Here is a 22,128-nt window from a genome sequence, read left to right as displayed (position 1 = left end):
TATTTATGTTTTGCAGTGACAGACACAACACATTTCAATTGCAGCAATGGTTGTTGAATATAAATCAATTTAATGCATAGGCAACTTTGGTATGAGTATGACATGGAATGTAGTGAAGTTTGACGTAATAAGAAAAGCCTTGAAAAATAAAAAAGATGTGCATTTATATATGCAGTAGATATACAGTAATCACAGGCAGACCTGTAGTCTTACTTTACCGGTTTTTGCGTTATAGTTGACGAAGTTCTATGTATTCAACAAGTACAAAGTATCACACTACAGTCTTCTGGGTATAATGGCAGTTACATACACAAAAAGTTAAATGGCTATTGTACGAACTGGTACAACAACAAACAATTACAAGGCAACACAATAAATGACTCCGTATACAATACATTGGGCAAACTCCCCGTCAATAACTGATAGTAAACAAAAACAATCTTTGGTCTATTCGGAACATTAAAAAACAGTGAAAAGAAAACTGAAACAAAACACAATTAACAACAGGCACCACACTTTTTTTTGCTAATTGCTTTACGTCGCATCTATACAGATAGGTCTTATGGCGATGATGGGATAGGAAAGGCCTAGGAGTTGGAAGAAATGGCCTTGGCCTTAATAAAGGTACAGCCCCAGCATTTGACTGGTATGAAAATGGGAAACCACGGAAAGCCATCTTCAGGGCTGTCGACAGTGCGATTCGAACCCACTATCTCCTGGATGCAAGCTCACAGCCGCGCGCCCCTAACCGCACGGCCAACTCGCCCAGTGCAAATGTTTTTATAAATATTTCAGAAAATGTAAACTGACTAATACAATGCGGAAATTACAAAGGAGAGATATGAGGAAGGCTGATCGAGTACGTAACGTGTAGCACCGGTTCTCTTCGACAGCTAAGCAGGCGGGCAGGCGCGGAGAGAAGGGAAACGTGCGGTGGTGAACCATAAGGAGGGGCAGACGTGTGTAGGGGAGGAGGTGCAGAGGTGTGGCACAAAGCAGACAGTGTGCCGGCTAAGCATTGGCCAGCAGGTATTACGCCCCTTAGTTAACGCCCTAATGAATGTCGCCACCCAAAATTGATGCCAACATAATTTTTACGCGTACCTCAATGTGTTTTCCAAGTTTCATCGCTATCGGCGACTTAACCATTGCCGATTTTTCCTTGTGAGTGTTTAATGACCATTAACTGAAAATCGGCATCATAATATCGACGAGAATACGTTGAAAATTTGCCAGATGCCTGTTCAACGTATCTTTACAATACGACGATCCATCACAAAAATATTCCTGCTGTCTATAAAACTTAATTTTACTAAACGTCATGTACAGTAGAGGCATGATAACTCTGCCAATGAGCTGTGGCCTTTCTAAGAATTCAAAGGCACGTATGTTTTGATGCCATTCTGCAGATTTGAGGAACGTTTTTGGAGAGGCTAGTAGAATGTCATTCCCTCTTCACTATTTCCAGAGATCCAGTGACGTTACCCAGAGGCACTGTACAACCAGTTGCCGCGGTGAGCGTTGTATAATACAGATCTCGATTAATTAATTTCATTATGTTCCATATTGATAATTACCATATATCATATAAAAGAAAAGAGAAGATCCACCTGATCAATACTAATTTATTATAATCTATATATATAAAATAAGAGTTTTGTCTGTACATTGCTCAGAATTTGAAAACAAAGGTATTTCTGTATCGTTCATGTCCACAGTAACAAGGAAATGCACTTTTTTGTTTTCCGTAATTTCTGTCTGTCTGTATGTATGTACACGCATCACTTGAAAACGACTGAAGAGAATTTAATGAAAATCGGTATATAAAGTCGGGAGATGAGCCACTACAATCTAGGCTATAAATCATTTTATTCACGCTGAGTGAAATGGTAGTTTAGGGGAAGGCCTAAAATTCAATTCTCAAATATTTATATTTTAAGTGGTTCTGTCGATAAATACTACATAACTAAAGTTACATAGAATTAAATATCCAATCATTTATGTCTTATACAATTTTACCATACCAGCTATGATAGCACTGATATTCATGAATTTCGATTTTTGTTGCCAAGTTCACATCAATGCCGAGCCACGAGAAAATAAGTGAACAGAATTTAATGAAAATTGGTATATAGAGTCGGGGAAGAAAAAAACCTGTAGTCTAAGCTATAAACAATTTTACTGAACCTGGGTGAAATGGTAGTTTAGGGGTAGGCAAATAAAATTTAATTTTTAAATACCTTCGTTATTGCTCCTATAGAAAAGTACTACATAACAAAAGTTATAGAGAATACAATTTCCGATCATTTATGTTTTATTCATTTTTACCATACCGACTGTGATAAGAGTAGTATTTCAGAGTCGGAAGAAAACTAAATGTGAAGGCCTACAATATCGAAAGCGCATAACATTGATCAACAATAACATTACATTGACCATTGTTTGTTGTGATGTTCTTTGCCTCTTATCGTGCCTTCAACTCCTATAGATGGGATTACTGTTGCGTACCGAGTATAACAGCCTGACTCAATATTGGCGGGAAAGAGCTGGGAAGTTAGAAAACTTTTTTCTTTAGTATGCCAATCCTCTGGTTCATACATTGTCTGATACTGCTGGTATGTAACACACTGTTTCATCAGTATTCCAGCTATTCGTTCCCTACTCTGACGCGCTGTTTTGAATGAGCAGTGTGCTGATTTGGCAGAGGCTCACTTAGTAATAATAGTAAGACCTGGTCTAGAATTACAATTTAGGCCTGTTCCAAATTATAGCACTACAATTCACTAAATAATTCAAAATTCAACTCTGAAAAGAGACGTCACTTAAGAAAAGCGTCTTCCTCTTCACTTTTATTAAATTCTACATTCATTTTGTTTCAAATTAGCAGTGAAGAGGGGTTTTCTCCTCTGGTTTGGAAGGAAAATTTGCCTCCAAGTCAGTTAGATTTTTCCGCCACCAGTGTAGTGAAATGAGATTTTCCGACTCATTGGGTACTCCTAGGAAAGAGATTAGTGAAAGGGCATAGTTTTATCCTCCTGAAACTACCCGCTATTCGACCCCCCCCCCCACCCGCCCCGACGAAAAAAGACGAAGAGTGTTCACGGATCAAGGCTGTGCGGCTTGGCCATTCCAGCTCTGGAACTTCGCACTGTTAGATCGGCAGCGTAGTACTGTTCGTTAAAAGTGAGAAAATGCGTGGTTTTTCATTTGATCGAGTATTTCATATTGCTTTTAATCGCGCCATTCCAACTGATGTCATTGTAATGACCTATGTTCATTTCACTTGGGAAAACCACTAAGGCAGTCTTTCTGAGAATGTTAACAAACACGTGGAGAGTGAGTGTCTGCCATTATAATGAAAACTCCCCATCCTGATTGTGACTGATAGTTGGCAAGCAACTGAACTCGATAGCTGCAGTCGCTTAAGTGCGGCCAGTATCCAGTAATCGGGAGATAGTGGGTCGAGCCCCACTGTCGCCAGCCCTGAAGATGGTTTCCCGTGGTTTCCCATTTTCACACCAGGCAAATGCCGAGGCTGTACCTTAATTAAGGCCATGGCCGCTTCCTTCCACTTCCTAGGCCTTTCCTATCCCATCGTCGCCATAAGACCTATCTGTGTCGGTGCGACGTAAAACAAATAGCAAAAAAAGTAGGCAAGCAGACCTACCATCACAATGAAAATTCCCGAACCCAGTCTTCATATGAGAAAAGACATTTGGTGACTTCCCCGTCGCGTTTCTAGGGTAACGTTGCTATGCAATATAATACAATCTCGGTCACAAGGTGTATACTACTTAACATAGAATTCTGTATACAATATAGAATTCCGTAGCCAAACACAGGTACATCAGCTAGTTCCTTATATAACAGAACCGGTTTCGACTCTTTACAAAGTCATCTTCAGCTGTATTATACTCTTACATTAGTTACAATTTTAAGTGTTGTGCCTTGCCAATTGAAAAGACTGTGTGTGACAGACGTTAAATTGACATGTTTCAGAGTGGTTAGTCCTATGCTCATAAACTCAAGTATAGGACTAACCACTCAGAAACATGTCAATTTAACGTCTGTCACACACAGTCTTTTCAATTGGCAAGGCACAACACTTAAAATTGTAACTAATGTAAGAGTATAATACAGCTGAAGATGACTTTGTAAAGAGTCGAAACCGGTTCTGTTATATAAGAAATTATAATAAATTAGTACTGATCAAGTAGATCTTTTCTATGATATATAGTATAATAACGAGGCGGTCATTTACTGTCAACGAGTTTTGAGTGTGTGTACGTGCACGCGCAGGGGTGAAAAGAAGCAGCGCGGTTGCCGCGGTAGTTGCCAGCGATGTTCATTACTGTAAAGACGCGAATGCAAGATGACCCTTGATTTGTCAATGAGATTCTGAGAAAAAAGATGGTCTTGGATTCGGAGAAATACGGTATCACTCCAGAGACTTCCGTGACAAACATATCAATTTTCTTCTTCAAACAGCGTCAGCTAACCTAACCATATATGTAATGTATCATGAAAACATATCAAACGCATGTTGAGAAATAATAACCTCCTCGATAAAAATTTACATGGGAATAGCCTTTCCGAAATTTAACTAGACGCGAGAAAATATAAATGATCCTCTGAAATCAGTAATGTACTCTGCCATATCTTGAGCTGTATCATATTCTTACTTAAATTCAGTATATAACATTAAGATTACGAGATCGTTTACTTCAGCCCTTATTTTTAACGAGTTAACAACTGCTATTGGCCACGTTATTTAAGCATTTATTACGAAAACATGTTATCCTCTTTCATTTAGAATTTTCTTTAGAGAACAGCAGTCGATGGTTATTACAAATCTACTCCAACATCGCCTTCGAATGTCGATGAAAGAGCTCGCAAATGCACATAGTAAGAAAACTATACCATCCCAAAAATGATCAATCACATTTTGCGGCAAACGTTTCAGTTTTCTTATTCAAACAGCGTCATCTATCCTAACTTATCCGTACTATATGTATGATGAAAACACACTTCAAGCGCTAGTTGAGAAATGATAACCTTCTCACTACAAATTTACATGATAATAGCCTTTCCATAATTTAACCAGATGCGAGAAAATATACACTAACCTCTGAAATCAATGATGCACTCTGCCATATCTTGAGGTGTATCCCATTCTTACTTAATTGCAGTATTTAGCATTAAAATTAAGAAACTGTTTATTCAGCCTTTATTTTAGCGAGTTAACAACTGTTGTTGGACAGGTTACTTACACTTTTATTACAAAAACATGTTCTCTTTCATTTTGAGTTATCTTTACGGAACAGCAGCGATGGGTATTACTAATCAACTCCGAAATTGCCTTCAAATGTCGAGAGAGCTTGCTAGTGAACATAGAGAGGAAACGATACTGAAGGTGATCGATCGCACTCAACATAATTGCTGGGATGCATAAATATCAGTAACGGAAAAAATCATGTGCACTAAATCGCTCTTAATAACGGATGTGTCAGTGATAGGGCTCTCGCAGTAACTGAAGGATGATACACAGTTTAATATAGGAACTTTGAAAGGGCAGACAAATTTTTTTTGTTATAACGGGCTTCTCATTATATGCCGTACTCACTATAGCAGACTTCTACTGTACTAACTTACCATTTGGTATTTCCTATTAGATGTTGTACCGAACTATGTCCGAGCACTTTCATGTCACTCTGGGAATTTAGATACTTTACGATTAGTATATAAACGGCACATAGCTAGCAGTGCACTATTTGCGACCAAGAAAGTATGACAGCCAATAAAATCTGCTTTGTTAGCTGATTTATCTCTTCCCCCATCCTGCATCTATGGTGATGGTACAGTGCCACTACTTCGTAACAGAGTGTTTGAATGTTGGCAACAGTACTACCACCATGTATGATAACAGACCTTGACATTTGTGCTAACAGTGCATCGCTTTATAGTGCTAGTTCTGTGCCGTTGATATACTAATCATAAAGTATCCAAATGCCCAGAGCGACATGAAAATGCTCGGACATAGCTCGGTACAACACCCAATAGGAAACACCAAATGGTAATGTGGTATAATAACCAAGCCCATGTCATAAAGATAATGACATGTAATTAATATAATCGAACGCTAGGAAGGAAGCGAGAGAGGGAGCAAGATTTTGTCATTGCCAAGTTGTGCGGTATGAAACTGCTGTTGTTGCATTGATACACATTCGGTACTTACCAACAGCACAATCAGCCTGGGAATCCCCATCAAGTAACTTGGCTTCTTCACACCACCACCACATAGCAGTTGGAATGTTGTTTAAAGTTGCATTTAAACTCGGGCCAAAAAGGTAACTTGAATGTTCTTGATGATCCTGCAGTAGAAAATGTAGAAAGTCAGGAATAATTTTTTTTTTTTTTTTTTTTTTTTTGCTAGGGGCTTTACGTCGCACCGACACAGATAGGTCTTATGGCGACGATGGGATAGGAAAGGCCTAGGAGTTGGAAGGAAGCGGCCGTGGCCTTAATTAAGGTACAGCCCCAGCATTTGCCTGGTGTGAAAATGGGAAACCACGGAAAACCATCTTCAGGGCTGCCGATAGTGGGATTCGAACCTACTATCTCCCGGATGCAAGCTCACGGCCGCACGCCTCTACGCGCACGGCCAACTCGCCCGGTAGGAATAATTCTAGCAATAGCAAGAAATATAAAATTTCTGAAACATTCACATATATACACAGAAGAATCATTACAGAAAAGACATTATCAAAGTAAAAAGGAAGGTAAGAATCAACAGAATTATTTTATTGCCAGAAATACAGCAGATGTAGACTGCACCCCTCCAAGCTTAAAAAAAGGTCTGGAAGTGGGCGTCTTATGGCACAAGATTACATTACACTCTGTGGAAGATACCAGAAATTATATGCACAAATAAAAATATTAGAAAACAGAACTGATCAAACTCCAAACAAACTACCATTTCACTTATTTTTTGCAGTAAATAAAACCTGAAAGCTCATGTTTGAAAAGAGCTAATCTAATCCAAATTTTCTGAAACATGTGGTAAGGAGTGGTTGAAAAGAGCTAATTAAAACAAAGTTTTCAGAAATACGTGGTAAAGAGTGGTTTCATTCTTTCTCAGTTTCAGTTTAGGCAACATTTACAGCATAATCAAATATATACTTTCAGGTTATTCCTGAACAAGCACAGAAATACTTCATGCCGAGCCATCATTACAGAAAGCATATTAATTAAATAAATAAGGAACCAAACTATGATAATAATTTCACAAATTTTGGACTTAAATTTGGCTAATAGTTTTAGGGATATCAATATACGTACCTATTCTAATCGCTGTTCTCGCCAATTTATAATAATAATAATAATAATAATAATAATAATAATAATAATAATAATAATAATAATAATAATAATAATAATAATAATAATAATTTCGTGTGGCTATTTCTACAAATGCGAGGAGGAGAGGAATTCCACCTAATCAATACTTGTTTATTATTGTTATTAAAAATACAGGACTGGTTTCGATCCTAGCGGGTCATCCTCACCTGGACATACATATACATATAACACATCGTGCAATTGCAAACATTACCATATCTAAAGAGGAATATCATGTGACGGTAACATGTCAGGTTGTACTCATGAGTAGGGCATTCGTCAAATTGGAAGTTAAGTATATGTTGTCATGCGTGTATGCGCATCTATGGGAAATGAATATTCCTAAACTTAACACTAACTTACAAATATTAATAAAATAAAACAACATATGAATAAAACACTTTCATGCTTGTGAATGTTTGAGTTTATGGCTTGCACTGTTTCTTAATTCCTCAGTTTGACTGCTGTCATTAAGTCTAGTTTTCCACAGTTGTACATTGTATTAAAAACTAAATAGCTCAAATTGTTATATGAGTTACACTTTAAAATACCAATATCTCACTTAAAAGATTTTTGTCAACATATGTACATGAAGGGTAAGAAACACTTTACATCTCCAAAAGGCAAAATGTTGAAGTGGATTCAGTTGAGGCTTGGACGAAAGTGAAAATTGCAGCTTACCGTATATAAAATCCAATTGTTTACATTAAAAGATGAGTCCTGATGTCCTGTGCCGTATTAAGTAATGTTGTATGGCATTAAACCAGAGTGGTGACTCCTTCCTTTTTGTAGTTGTGTGATAGTGTAAAGATTATATGTGAAAGATAAGAGTAAGATGCGAGTGATACTAATATATTGAAGGAATGTCTTAAGTCATGTACGAGAATCTATATGTGTACTTACTGCTATTGTGGTCTTGAGGTTGTATATGGTTTGGGAGCACGTTGTGTACTGCTCCGTGTTCATCTCGGGCTAACGCCATTTGCTGTGAGGGGGAGGGGCGGGAGGAGTGGCTGTTGAGGGGGTAGGGGTAGAGTTGGGCGTGTCTTCCGGTGGTTCTCTGGCGCGTATCGAGTTTTGTTTATTGATTCTCTTGGGATAAGCATTTTTTTTAGGGAAGGAATGACTGTATTAAACATGATGTTTGTTTTTTCTGTGATTTTGTTTATATTAAAATTAGGGTTGGTGTTTTAATCTAGATGGATGTAAAATTCTTCTGTTATATTGAACAAGGGGCCCTTGGGGTTAATATTCAGAATTTGCATGTCATTTTTGATATTTGTGAATTTGTGTTTACAATCTTCAATGTGTTGGCCTATGAAGGAAAAATGATTGTGTTTAATGGCATTTAGGTGTTAATTATAACGGATTTGAAAGTTCCTGCCTGTACGTCCGATGTAGGTGGTATCACAGTTGTTGCATTTTATCCAATATACCCCTGAATGGTTGTATTTATTACTACTGTTGCTTGTTCTAGTGTTGTGTATTATATTGGCACTATTGTATGAAGTTTTATATGCTATTTTTTAAGTTGTATTTCTTAAAAACATTGGTTATTAGATATATATGCGTATTATTGGAAGTAAATAATACGTAATCTTTAATAGATTTTCTGTTTTTGTAAATTTTGACTTGGGTTGAAATTTTATTATATGAATAATTTTGTTAATCATTTCCTTCTTATATCCATTGTGTTTGGCTATTTCATGAATTAGTTGTAACTCTTTATTTAATTCTTCTGTTGTTAACGATATGCTAAATGCTCTATGTATCATGCTATAGTAAGCTGATCTTTTGTGTGTATGGGATGAGTAGAATCCATTTTGATTGTATTAGAGGTGTGTGTGGGTTTTCTATATATTCTGTAAGATAGGCGACTTTCATGTCTGGTTATGGATATGTCTAAATAGTTCAGGGTACGGTTGTTTTCTATTTCTTTAGTGAATTTTATGTGTAGGTCTATTGTATTCAATTGGTTTAATATGTTGGTTTCATTGGTAAATCTATTATCAATGATAACAAAAATGTCAACAAATCGACACCAGAAAAATATGTTATATTTTTTACTGATTGATTGATGTACCAAATGATCCATGTAGATTTCGGCTAGTATGCCTGAGGCAGGAGTTCCCATCAGTAGGCCTCGCTGTTGAAAAAATAATGTCGTGGAATTTAAAATAGTTGTTACTGATGGCAAATTTGAGTAGTTTTATAAATTCTTCTATTTCTGAAGTGCTTAGATTGCTGTTGTTTTTTAAATTGGACTCAATTACTTTTATGGTTTTCTGTGTAGGTATGTTAGGATACATTGTTCACTATGCTGCAAAATGTAATATAAAGCATGTTTAGTGTGTTGTAACTGACAAAATGGTAGGTTTATATTAATTATATATTACATATTTTGCCCATTCTACATATTTTGGTGCTTTTTGTTACATATTTATGCCACTTGATACTACATAAACATCCCAGCTCTATACTGATAACAGTAGTATTACCCTTGTCGGATTTGGTTATGAGTAGGTTGTTCTGTTTAATCTTGTCCTTGAGTTTTTTAATATATGAACTGTTGATAGTGTTTTTGTTATGAATATTGTGAATTCCATTCAAATACAGTGGAAGTTTTTTTAAAAATTTCGTATCTGGCTTCATCACGTAAACTGAATGGAATTTTTTGTATAGCGTTTTTGGTTTCTGTGATGATCGTTGTGATGTTCTAGAAAGTTGATGCATTTCCCCAGTTATATTTGGGTCCCTTGTTCAATATGACAGTTTCCGTTTCATCAAATTCCGTTTCTGTTAAATTTTTTATAGGTGGGTGGAATCTGTGTTCGTTACCGTCGTTAGGATGGGTGAGGGGATTCAACTTCGGTATCTTGGCTTGCAGCTTTGGTTTGGATGGTTGTTTGAGTGCTTCTAGTTTCCTATTCAGTGTGTTTTGTTTAAGAATTGCAAAGTTTTCTAATTCTTCTTTGGATATCTGTTGAAAGTAGTCCCAGTAGCTGTGTGGTAGCTCATGGGATGCTTTTAGGTGTGCTTGGTATAATTCATTATTAAGATGATGATTTTTACGGTATAGGAATTTAATTTCTTCTTTTAGCCAAATCTTATTTGTTCTTTTTGTGTATTGCGTGTTTGAGTACCGGTAGTATTTCTGTGTTTGTTATTGTACTTCCTGAGAAATTTAGGTGTTAAATCGTTGATTAGAAATTCCTTAAGAAAGGCAATGATCTTAACTGCATTCATTAATTTAGTCTAACCAATTTTGGTATCTATAAGCGCTCCGTTTTGCCTGGTTGGCCAAGGTATCGTAATTTATGAGCTTCATATCCGTATGGATGATTCACACAAAGGCAAAGAGGAGAAGAATTCAACCTAATCAATAGTTGTTTATTATTATTATTAAAAATACAGGACTGGTTTCAACCCTAGCGGGTCATCCTCAGCTGGACATACATATAACACATCGTACAATTGCAAACATTACCATATCTAAAGAGGAATATCATGTGACGGTAACATGTCTGGTTGTACTCACGAGTAGGGTATTCGTCATATTGGAAGTTAAGTATATGTTGTCAGGCGTGAATGCGCATCTATGGGAAACGAAAATTTCTAAACTTAAAATTAACTTACAAATATTAATAAAATAAAACAACATATGCGTAAAACACTTTCATGCTTGTGAATGTTTGAGTTTATGGCTTGCACTGTTTCTTAATTCTTCAGTTTGATGGCTATCATTAAGTCTAGTTGTCCACAGCTGTACATTGTATTAAAAACTGAATAGCTTGAAATGTAATATGAGTACACTTTAAAATACCAATATCTCACCATATGTACACGAAGGGTAAGAAACACTTTACATCTCTAAAAGGCAAAATGTTGAAGCAGTGTGGATTCAAATGAGGCTTGGACAAGTGTAGAAATTGCAGCTTGCCGTATATAAAATCCAGTTGTTTACATTAAAAGATGAGTCATGATGTCCTGTGCCATATTAAGTAATGTTGTATGACATTAAACCAGAGTGGTGACTCCTTCCCTTTTGTAGTTGTGTGAAAGTGCAAAGATTATATGTGAAAGATAAGAGTAAGATGCGAGTGATGCTAATATATTGAAGGAATGTCTTAAGCCATGTAAGAGAATCTATATGCGTACTTACTGCTATTGTGGTCTTGAGGTTGGATATGGTTTGGGAGCACGTTGTATACTGCTCCGTGTTCGTCTCGGGCTAACACCGTTTGCTGTGAGGGGGAGGGGCGAAGAGGCAGGAGGAGTGGCTGTTGAGGGGGTAGGGGTGGAGTTGGGCACGTCTTTCGGTGGCTCTCTGGCGCGTGTCGAGTTTTGTTTATTGATTCTTTTGAGATAAGCATTCTTTAGGGAAGAATTTTACATCAACCTAGATCAATACGCCGACCCTAGTTTTAATATAAACGAAATCACAGAAAAAACAAACATCATCTTTAATACAGTCAAGTACACTTAATGACAGCAGTCAAACTGAAGAATTAAGAAACGGTGCAAGCCATAAACTCATTCACAAGCATGAAAGTGTTTTACGCATATGTTGTTTTATTTTATTAATATTTGTAAGTTTCTTTGCTAGTTGTTTTACGTCGCACCGACACAGATAGGTCTTATGGCGACGATGGGACAGGAAAGGGCTAGGAGTGGGAAGGAAGTGGCCGTGGTCTTAATTAAAGTACAGCCCCAGCATTTGCCTGGTGTGAAAATGGGAAACCACGGAAAACCATTTTCAGGGCTGCCGACAGTGGGGTTCGAACCTACTATCTCCCGAATACTGGATACTGGCCGCACTTAAGCGAATGCAGCTATCGAGCTCGGTTATTTGTAGGTTAGTTTTATGTTTAGGAATATTCATTTTCCATAGATGCGCATTCACGCATGACAACATATACTTAAACTTCCAATTTAACGAACGCCCTACTCATGAGTACAACCTGACATGTTACCGTCACATGACATTCCTCTTTAGATATGGTAGTGTTTGCAACTGCACGATGTGTTATATACATATCCAGCTGAGGATGACCCGCTAGGGTCGAAACAGGTCCTGTATTTTTAATAACAATAATAAACAAGTATTGATTAGGTGGAATTCTTCTCCTCTTTGCATTTGTGGGAATCATCAATAAGGATATGAAGCTCATAAATTATGATGGCTATTTCTAGCAGAGTGCAGTCCTAGTAAGGCAGACCCTCCAATGAGGGTGGGTGGCATCTACAAATTGTAGGTAACTGTGTGTTATTGTGGTGGAGGATAGTGTTAAGTGTGGTGTGCCAGTTGCAGCGATGTTGGGGACAGCACAAACACCCAGCCCCTGGGCCAGTGGAATTAACCAATGAAGGTTAAAATCCCCGACCCTGCCGGGAATCAAATCCCGGGACCCTCTGAACCGAAGGCAAGTACATTGACCATTCAGCCAACGAGTGGGATGCCAATTTATAATGATCTATGTTCAGAGTTGAAAAAAATATGAGCGACTGTCATAAATATCCAGTCTTGCCAAAAATTCCCTGCCGACTTGTGTTGTACGTAAATTCAATGTGGAAGAATGTTATGAAGAGGACATCCAATGAAATGCCTTTGAAGTGAAACCATATTTTCCATTTGATCAATCACACTCATTATAAGTGGCTAATGAGCATTGACAATCTAACGCCTAAAATGATCAGCCAGAAATACACAGTCTTACTTTCATAGCTCCTAAAAGGTATTTTCCACTCAGGTGGTATTTAAATCTACATAACGTTGATTTAGTGGTGCACACAGAACACGTGCACGATGACAGCCAGGTATACGTGAAGTAAGTTTAATCAATGTCAAAAATTTGAGATTTTTCATCATATACGAAATAATCAACCACATCCTTACAGTATAAACAAGCATATGAACACAGTACAGTACATCAAAGATTTAAAAAAAAAAAATTTTTTCTACAAGTCATTTTACGTCGCACCAACACAGATAAGTCTTATGGCGACGATGGGACAGGAGGGGGATAGCAGTGGGAAGCAGGTGTCCATGGCCTTAAATAATTTGCCTGGTGTGAAAATGGGAAACCATGGAAAACCATTTTCAGGGCTGCTGACAGTGGGGTTCGAACCCACTATCTCCTATATACTGGAAACTGGCTGCACATAAGTGACTGCAGCTATTGAGCTCGGTAGTACATTAAAGATAAGAACTGCTGATGAGGATAAATATGATGACAGGATAGTAAGCGCAGAAGGAGCTACAGAAAGAAGAGACTGTCAAACACAAAAACACCTCAGTACCAAAACAAACTTCACGTGCTTCCTCAATTGCCAGGCTCTTTATTTTTTTAACTGCAGTCAAGGTTCAAGATAAGAGGAAAGTAAGGTTAAAAAATAAGGGGAACACCATGTCGGTCTGCAGCCCCCTATTTAGAAGCACCTCTGAACTAAAAAATATGCAACCCGAGTTATATCACATAACTTTCTAAAATATGTGAATATGATACACTATATCAAGGTTATTGGAGATACATTCATAGTTCTATCTCTGTTATTATTTTATAAGATTCCAATAATACACTGATCTGACACAGAAAATGAAATACAGTGGATCCTTGATTTACCCATTGCCAGAAACTACGTTTTCCAAGGTTGAAAATGATGATGATGATGCTTGTTGTTTTAAGGGGTCTAACATCGAAGGTCATCGGCCCCTAATGGAACGTGATGGACGACATGATACATGTTATTTAAAATTTTAAAATGTATCCACTGACAAGAGTTAGAAAATATGGTGATGAGAAAATGAGTATGAGATTAAAATACCAGTGGATCTAATTCGCAATGCCTTATTGTCCAATAAAATAAGAGAAAATACAAGGAGAAAAGGAATAAGGCATTGCCTGGTAGTGCAGATATATAATTTACATTAGACGTTAAAATAACGCATTAAATAAGCAACACAAACTAAAATGAAGTCAATGGGATAAAAACGCAATTGACATAAATACACTAGCACAAAGGACACCATTACAAACGATAAAACAGACCACTATCCCTCATAAAGTGGATAACGAGGTCTGCTGACTGCTCGTCATCTCGCAAGAGAAGGAGATGGTACCCGGAAGGTTAAGACTACGGCGAAGATCGACCAGGTCCATACACTCCGTAAGGATGTGTACCACGGTAAGATGGTCGCCGCAGGTACACACCGGAGGGGGTTCTCCTTTCAGAAGATGCGAGTGAGTTACGATACCGTGGCCGATCCGAAGACGACATAATACCACGGCTTCCCTCCGCGAAGCCCAAAGGGAAGTCCTCCATACCTTCGTTGTTCCTTTTATCGCTCTCAGCTTATTGGGAAGTGGAATGGCCTGCCACTCCATCTCCCAATGAGACATGACCAGATGTCTCAGCTGAGAGCGAATATCACTTTCTGGGACCTTGAAAGGCAACGGGGGCAGTGTAACTGCCTCCTTGGCAGCCTGATCTGCTAACTCATTTCCCTCGATGCCCATGTGGCTTGGGAGCCACAGAAACGTAATTCTGGTGCCGGCATCCGAACACCCGGCCAGCAGGTCCTGGATCCGCTGCACCAGAGGGTGCCGAGGGAAACAGGTATCAATAGACTGGAGTGAACTCAAGGAGTCAGTACACACAAGAAAGTGTTGGCGTTCATTGTAACAGTGCGTACCGCAAAGCTCTACAGATAGCATAGAGCTCTGCTGTGTACACACTACAGGTTTCCGGAAGAGCGAAAAGAAACCTATCATTGCCAACAACGAACGCACGGCCCACCTTCGTATCTGTCCTTGAACCATCCGTGTAGACGACGACTGAACCTGGATAGCGGCCAACAACGGACAGGAAGAGCCTCTGATAAATCGAAGGGTCCGTGTTTTCCTTCGGGCCAGTGTGGTTGAAAATGAAACCTTGTTTTCCAGTCAATGACCGGGTTAGGGATGTAATGAATGAAGCAGATATAGGCTATTAGTACGACGGGGTTGCCACTCCCAAAGTGATTTATTAATGAGAGATAAATGCTATGAAATGAGAATGGAGAGTATTGCTGGAATGAAAGATGACAGGGAAAACTGGAGCACCTGGAGAAAAACATGTCCCGCCTCCGCTTTGTTCAGCACAAATCTCACACGAAGTGACTGGGATTTGAACGACGGTATCCAGCGGTGAGAAGCCGACGCGCTGCCGTCTGAGCCACGGAGGCTACTTTTTTAAATGAAAACCTACAAACAGTTTTCCAGTCAATGACCGGGTCAGGGATGTAATGAATGAAGCAGATATAGGCTATTAGTACGAAGGGGTCGCCACTCCCAAAGTGTTTCCAAGATTATTCATTCAAATTATGTGGTCTCATGAGCATCCTAATGAAATAATGTTAAAGAAATCCTGAATCAACTGCCCAGAAATTTCAGTCCCATCAATGCTAAGTCCTGAATCAAGCGCATTACAAGGAATGGTATCTCATGGAAGGATGGCTACGACATAGCTATTATTTAGGGAAATCTCGGAAATCATAAAACAGATCATGGCAGCAACAATTGGAAGAAGACAGAGTGCATTCCGACAGCTCTACTTGAAGGTGGAATGTGTTTTGTCAAATGATCATACTTGTAAAACATGTACATTACGTCCAGAGTGAGCTAACCTTTCTTCTCAGCTGACTCAATTGCACAATTTTTTCTCTTTGGACTTGATCGTTAGTTGTGCCAACTGATTTTATAAACTTCATGAGCTCTCTAAGGGAAAAATCTATTTTCCATGCAGTATGTTAACCAGGTGTCTCTAGGTAGATGGCAGCAAAATTATTACAACAGAGTGTTTTTCTCCTTTCCTTGAGTATGCCTTCCTGTTTCACAGGGGACTCAGTCACTGGATTATTATTGGAATATGGAGGCTTCAGCCATAAAGGTAGGATTCCTATGATACTGGCAACCAATTTTATGTTTTAGGCCTTTTTGTGGGGCTAGCTTTGTCATTTGGACTTAAGTTCCCTTTATTTAGCCTCGGTCCATAAGTAAGATATGTATCTTGTCAATACCCATTTTGATTTTCATCCTTACTTTCTGCCAGCTTGACAAGACCCTTTAGGCTCGGAATTCTCTGGTATGGTGTGGGTTGTAATACATACTATGAATGATTGACAGTGTTGCCAACTTACATTTTCAAGATCCTCTAAATACTACTAAAAATCCGCTAAAATTCCACCAAGAAATCCAATCTCAAATAATGAGCAATAATAATAATAATAATAATAATAATAATAATAATAATAATAATAATAATAATAATAATAATGAAATGGCGTATGGCTTTTAGCGCCGGGAATGTCTGAGGACAAGTTCGGCTTGCCAAATGCAAATCTTTCGATTAGACTCCCGTAGGCGACCTGCACGTCGTGATGAGGATGAAATGATGATGAAGACAACTCATACACCCAGCCCCCGTGCCAGCGAAATTAACCAATTAACGTTAAAATTCCCGACCCTGCCGGAAATCGAACCAAGGACCCCTGTGACCAAAGGCCAGCACGCTAACCATTTAGCCATGGAGCTGGACATAATAATAATAATAATAATAATAATAATAATAATAATAATAATAATAATAATAATAAATATCTACACTCACCTGATCTCTGAGTTTCACTGGAAGCAGTGTGAGGAATATTCTTAAAAAGTCAATTAGTCGTCCTCATTCACGTTAAAGTGTTCAAAGGCGTACTCGTCTGTTGCTGTGCTAGTACTAGGACGTGGATCATCCGTGCTGACCCCTGCCTGTGAGGCCGCGAGCTAAAACTTGTAGGCGATTTAGTACCGGGTGCAAACTAGGTGAATCCTCTACCTCAAGGCCCACACACAGAATAGGCCAGTTCATTAGACGGTCTTCCTTCATAGCATAAATCTACATAGTTTCATTATCTGTCATCATTCGTCAACTAAGAATAAGTACCCTTTCCCCACGCATTACAAATTTATTATACCACGATCTCTTAACATCAAATCCAAATAACATGTTTTCCTCACGTGACTGCTAGCTCCTGACAAGAAATACAGAATAGCTTGGAGACAGACTAGAGTAGAAATTTTTAAAATGGATAAAACACTAAATTCTGCTATAATAAATCTAGAATTCCGCCAAACAATCCGCTGTCCGCTAAAAGATATATTTCTCCGCCGACAGTCTTCTAATTCCGCCAAATTTAGCGGAAAATCTGCTAAGTTGGCAACACTGATGATTGTGTGTGTGTGTGTGTGTACATAGATCCCCTCAATTTTAATTCTATATTACACCCAACCCCCACGCTGTGTCTAGTGCCTTAGCATAGTGCAGTTTACGTCTCAACGCGACGATCTTGGATTTTAAAAAACGTGAGTGGGTGATTTTCCTTTCAAGGTTACAGCAAGAGGGGATATGATAGTGGTTTGTGTAACATTTACTTTTTTGATGCACCAAGCGATTTGGCCATGCAGTTACGGGCGTGCAGCTGTGAGCTTGCATTTGGGAGATAGTGGGTTCGAACCTCACTGTCGGCAGCCCTGAAGATGGATTTCCGTGGTTTCACATTTTCACACCAGACAAATGCTGGGGCCGTACATTAATAAAGGCCACGGCCACTTCCTTCACATCCCTAGCCTATTCCTATCCCATTGTCATCATAAGACCTGTGTGTGTGTCTGTGACTTAAAGATAATACAATTTAAAAAAAAAAATTATGATGCTACGCTTTGGAGACATTGTTTATTCTTTGGTCTACCACATTTTTGATCTACCATGAAATTCTAACAGTGTAGGTTAATTCTGTTCATTGAGTGAAGTAAATGTGTTTCCTTTCCTCCTTGAGAGTGCACCTGTGTTATGTATGTTGATTTATTTGACGTCCCACACTCCGATGAGAATTGAGTTTTAATTTTTCCACTTTCTTGTTTTTTATCATATTATTTTCTTTATTTTTCTATGGCTCTGATTTTGTTTATTTTGCTTGATTTTTTAATGTTGGAAGTCACCTAAATTCATATATCGTAAAATTCCATTTCTTTAATTTTTCTTGGAGCATCATCTTTGAATTTAGATCTGCGCATGAGCATCTTCCTTCTGCCACGTCATCCTTCCTTTGTCTTGTTTTTTTTTTTTAAACTCTGTGTTGTTATTGTTACGGAGGTGTAGTGTCCCTAGTTTTGAATGCACAAGACCAGGTGAATTAAGACGCCTGGTCCTTTTTTTTTTTTTTTGTTTTTTCCAATTTATGTTTTAATCTCATTCAATTTGAGACTACCTTAGTATAGTCTAGATTGGAGTGAAATGTGGAATTTTTGCTGGCATCTATTTTGTTAAGAGGTACTATATGTGAGTACTAAATTTAAATGGTAATATTTTACTCCAAGCACACTATCTTATGTACAACGACGGGGCCTGCATGTACTCCTGTTTTTTTGGTTGCTCTACTTTCTTGGGACTTCATATATTTACCCATTTACCATTCGCTTTGTCTTGCTCACCCAGTTTACTTTAATAAGCTCTTTTCTGTGTTAATTTCTCTCTTTCTTTAGTAGTTTATTTTCCCCAGTTAGATGGTATTTCCATGTGGTAAGGATAACCGGATCCAAATTCAACAACAAATTGTTTTTTAGTGTACTCTGGTCGGGTTCATTTTTGTGGGTTACTGTAGTCACGTCCTAGTTCGTGAACCATGGAAAACGGCTGAGTGGCCTAGTAAGTGGTCCTGAGAGTCGGGATACCAGTTGCTATGGAATGGGAGTGGGCATCTCGGACATATTCTGAGTCGTGGCCCTCCTTGTGCTCAGGCGGCTAGGACTATACAATTCACCGGTGGTCCATAACCCATTAGAGGAGAGATCCTCACTTGGACTATGTGCAAGTAGGGCAGCATCCTGCTTCATGAATTTACCGAGCTCAGAACACTTTAAGCAAGCCTCGGACCTATGGGAGTAATGGAGTCCCACTCCCATTTGACAGGCAAGGGACTCCTTGGAAACAACTTGGCGAACGAAATGGAATTCGATGGGGATCTATCAATATTAATGGGGCTTATGGAAGAAAGAAGGTAGAACTGGCTGAGTCAGCAAAGAGGATTCATCTGGATGTGCTAGGAGTAAGTGATATTCGGGTAAGGGGAGATAATGAGGAAGAGATAAGAGATTACGAGGTGTACTTGACGGGCGTTAGAAAGGGAAGGGCAGAGTCTGGGGTAGGGCTCTTTATCAGGAATACCATTGCACGCAACATAGTTTCTGTTAGGCACGTAAATGAGCGAATGATGCGGGTAGATTTGTCAGTGGGAGGAATTAAGACAAGAATTGTGTCCGTGTATTCACCATGTGAGGGTGCAGATGAGGATGAAGTTGACAAGTTTTATGAAGCATTGAGTGACATCGTGGTCAGGGTCAACAGCAAGGATAGAATAGTGCTAATGGGCGATTTCAATGCGAGAGTTGGGAATAGAACTGAAGGATACGAAAGGGTGATTGGTAAATGTGGGGAAGATATGGAAGCTAATGGGAATGGGAAGCGTTTGCTGGACTTCTGTGCTAGTATGGGTTTAGCTGTTACGAATACATTCTTCAAGCATAAGGCTATTCACCGCTACACATGGGAGGCTAGGGGTACCAGATCCATAATAAACTATATCTTAACAGACTTTGAATTCAGGAAATCTGTTAGGAATGTAAGAGTTTTTCGGGGATTTTTCGATGATACAGACCACTATCTGATCTGTAGTGAACTAAGTATCTCTAGGCCTAGGGTAGAGAAAGTGAAATCTGTCTGCAAACGAATAAAGGTAGAAAATCTCCAGGACGAGGAAATAAGACAGAAGTTCATGGATATGATTAGTGAGAAGTTTCGAACAGTAGACAGTAAGCAGGTTCAGGATATAGAAAGTGAATGGGTGGCATACAGGGATGCTGTAATAGAAACAGCAAGGGAATGCCTAGGAACAACTGAGTGTAAAGATGGGAAAAGGCGAACATCTTGGTGGAATGATGAAGTGAGAGCAGCCTGTAAACGTAAAAAGAAGGCTTATCAGAAATGGCTCCAAACAAGGGCCGAGGCAGACAGGGATTGGTACGTAGATGAAAGAAACAGAGAGAAACAAATAGTTGTTGAATCCAAAAACAAGTCATGGGAAGATTTTGGTAATAACCTGGAAAGGCTAGGTCAAGCAGCAGGGAAACCTTTCTGGACAGTAATAAAAAATCTTAGGAAGGGTGGGAAAAAGGAAATGAACAGTGTTTTGAGTAATTCAGGTGAACTCATAATAGATCCCAGGGAATCACTAGGGAGGTGGAGGGAATATTTTGAACATCTTCTCAATGTAAAAGGAAATCATCATGGTGGTGTTGCAAACAGCCAAGCTCATGGGGAGGAGGAAAATGATGTTGGTGAAATTATGCTTGAGGAAGTGGAAAGGATAGTAAATAAACTCCATTGTCATGAGGCAGCAGGAATAGATGAAATTAGACCTGAAATGGTGAAGTATAGTGGGAAGCCAGGGATGAAATGGCTTCATAGAGTAGTAAAATTAGCGTGGAGTATTGGTAAGGTACCTTCAGATTGGACAAAAGCAGTAACTGCACCTATCTACAAGCAAGGAAACAGGAAGGATTGCAACAACTATCGAGGTATCTCATTGATTAGTATACCAGGCAAAGTATTCACTGGCATCTTGGAAGGGAGGGTGCGATCAGTCGTTGAGAGGAAGTTGGATGAAAACCAGTGTGGTTTCAGACCACAGAGAGGCTGTCAGGATCAGATTTTCAGTATGCGCCAGGTAATTGAAAAATGCTACGAGAGGAATAGGCAGTTGTGTTTATGTTTCGTAGATCTAGAGAAAGCATATGACAGGGTACCGAGGGAAAAGATGTTCGCTATACTGGGGGACTATGGAATTAAAGGTAGATTATTAAAATCAATCAAAGGCATTTATGTTGACAATTGGGCTTCAGTGAGAATTGATGGTAGAATGAGTTCTTGGTTCAGGGTACTTACAGGAGTTAGACAAGGCTGTAATCTTTCACCTTTGCTGTTTGTAGTTTACATGGATCATCTGCTGAAAGGTATACAATGGCAGGGAGGGATTCAGTTAGGTGGAAATGTAGTAAGCAGTTTGGCCTATGCTGACAACTTGGTCTTAATGGCAGACTTTGCAGAAAGCCTGCAGTCTAATATCTTGGAACTTGAAAATAGGTGCAATGAGTATGGTATGAAAATTAGCCTCTCGAAGTCTAAATTGATGTCAGTAGGTAAGAAATTCAACAGAATTGAATGTCAGATTGGTGATACAAAGCTAGAACAGGTCGACAATTTCAAGTATTTAGGTTGTGTGTTCTCCCAGGATGGTAATATAGTGAGATTGAATCAAGGTGTAGTAAAGCTAATGCAGTGAGCTCGCAGTTGCGATCAGCAGTATTCTGTAAGAAGGAAGTCAGCTCCCAGACGAAACTATCTTTACATCGGTCTGTTTTCAGACCAACTTTGCTTTACGGGAGCGAAAGCTGGGTGGACTCAGGATATCTTATTCATAAGTTAGAAGTAACAGACATGAAAGTAGCAAGAATGATTGCTGGTACAAACAGGTGGGAACAATGGCAGGAAGATACTCGAAATGAGGAGATAAAGGCTAATTTAGGAATGAACTCGATGGATGAAGCTGTACGCATAAACCGGCTTCGGTGGTGGGGTCATGTCAGACGA

At 38.9% G+C, this 22,128-nt stretch overlaps 1 protein-coding gene across 1 annotated transcript in view; it reads right to left on the bottom strand.

Moving 5' to 3' along the window:
• Window positions 1-22,128, bottom strand: part of HUWE1 (HECT, UBA and WWE domain containing E3 ubiquitin protein ligase 1) — a 1,366,532-nt gene that overhangs the window by 298,077 nt on the left and 1,046,327 nt on the right. Inside the window, exon 41 of the mRNA XM_068226019.1 lies at window positions 6,236-6,371. Coding sequence (XP_068082120.1) covers window positions 6,236-6,371 — 136 coding nt within the window. The remainder of the gene's footprint in view (window positions 1-6,235; window positions 6,372-22,128) is intronic.

Source organism: Anabrus simplex, chromosome 2 (genome assembly GCF_040414725.1).
Source record: "Anabrus simplex isolate iqAnaSimp1 chromosome 2, ASM4041472v1, whole genome shotgun sequence".
Classification (NCBI taxonomy): Eukaryota; Metazoa; Arthropoda; class Insecta; order Orthoptera; family Tettigoniidae; genus Anabrus; species Anabrus simplex.
Note: the sequence above shows the minus strand (reverse complement) of the source record. Positions and strands in the feature narration are given on the sequence as shown.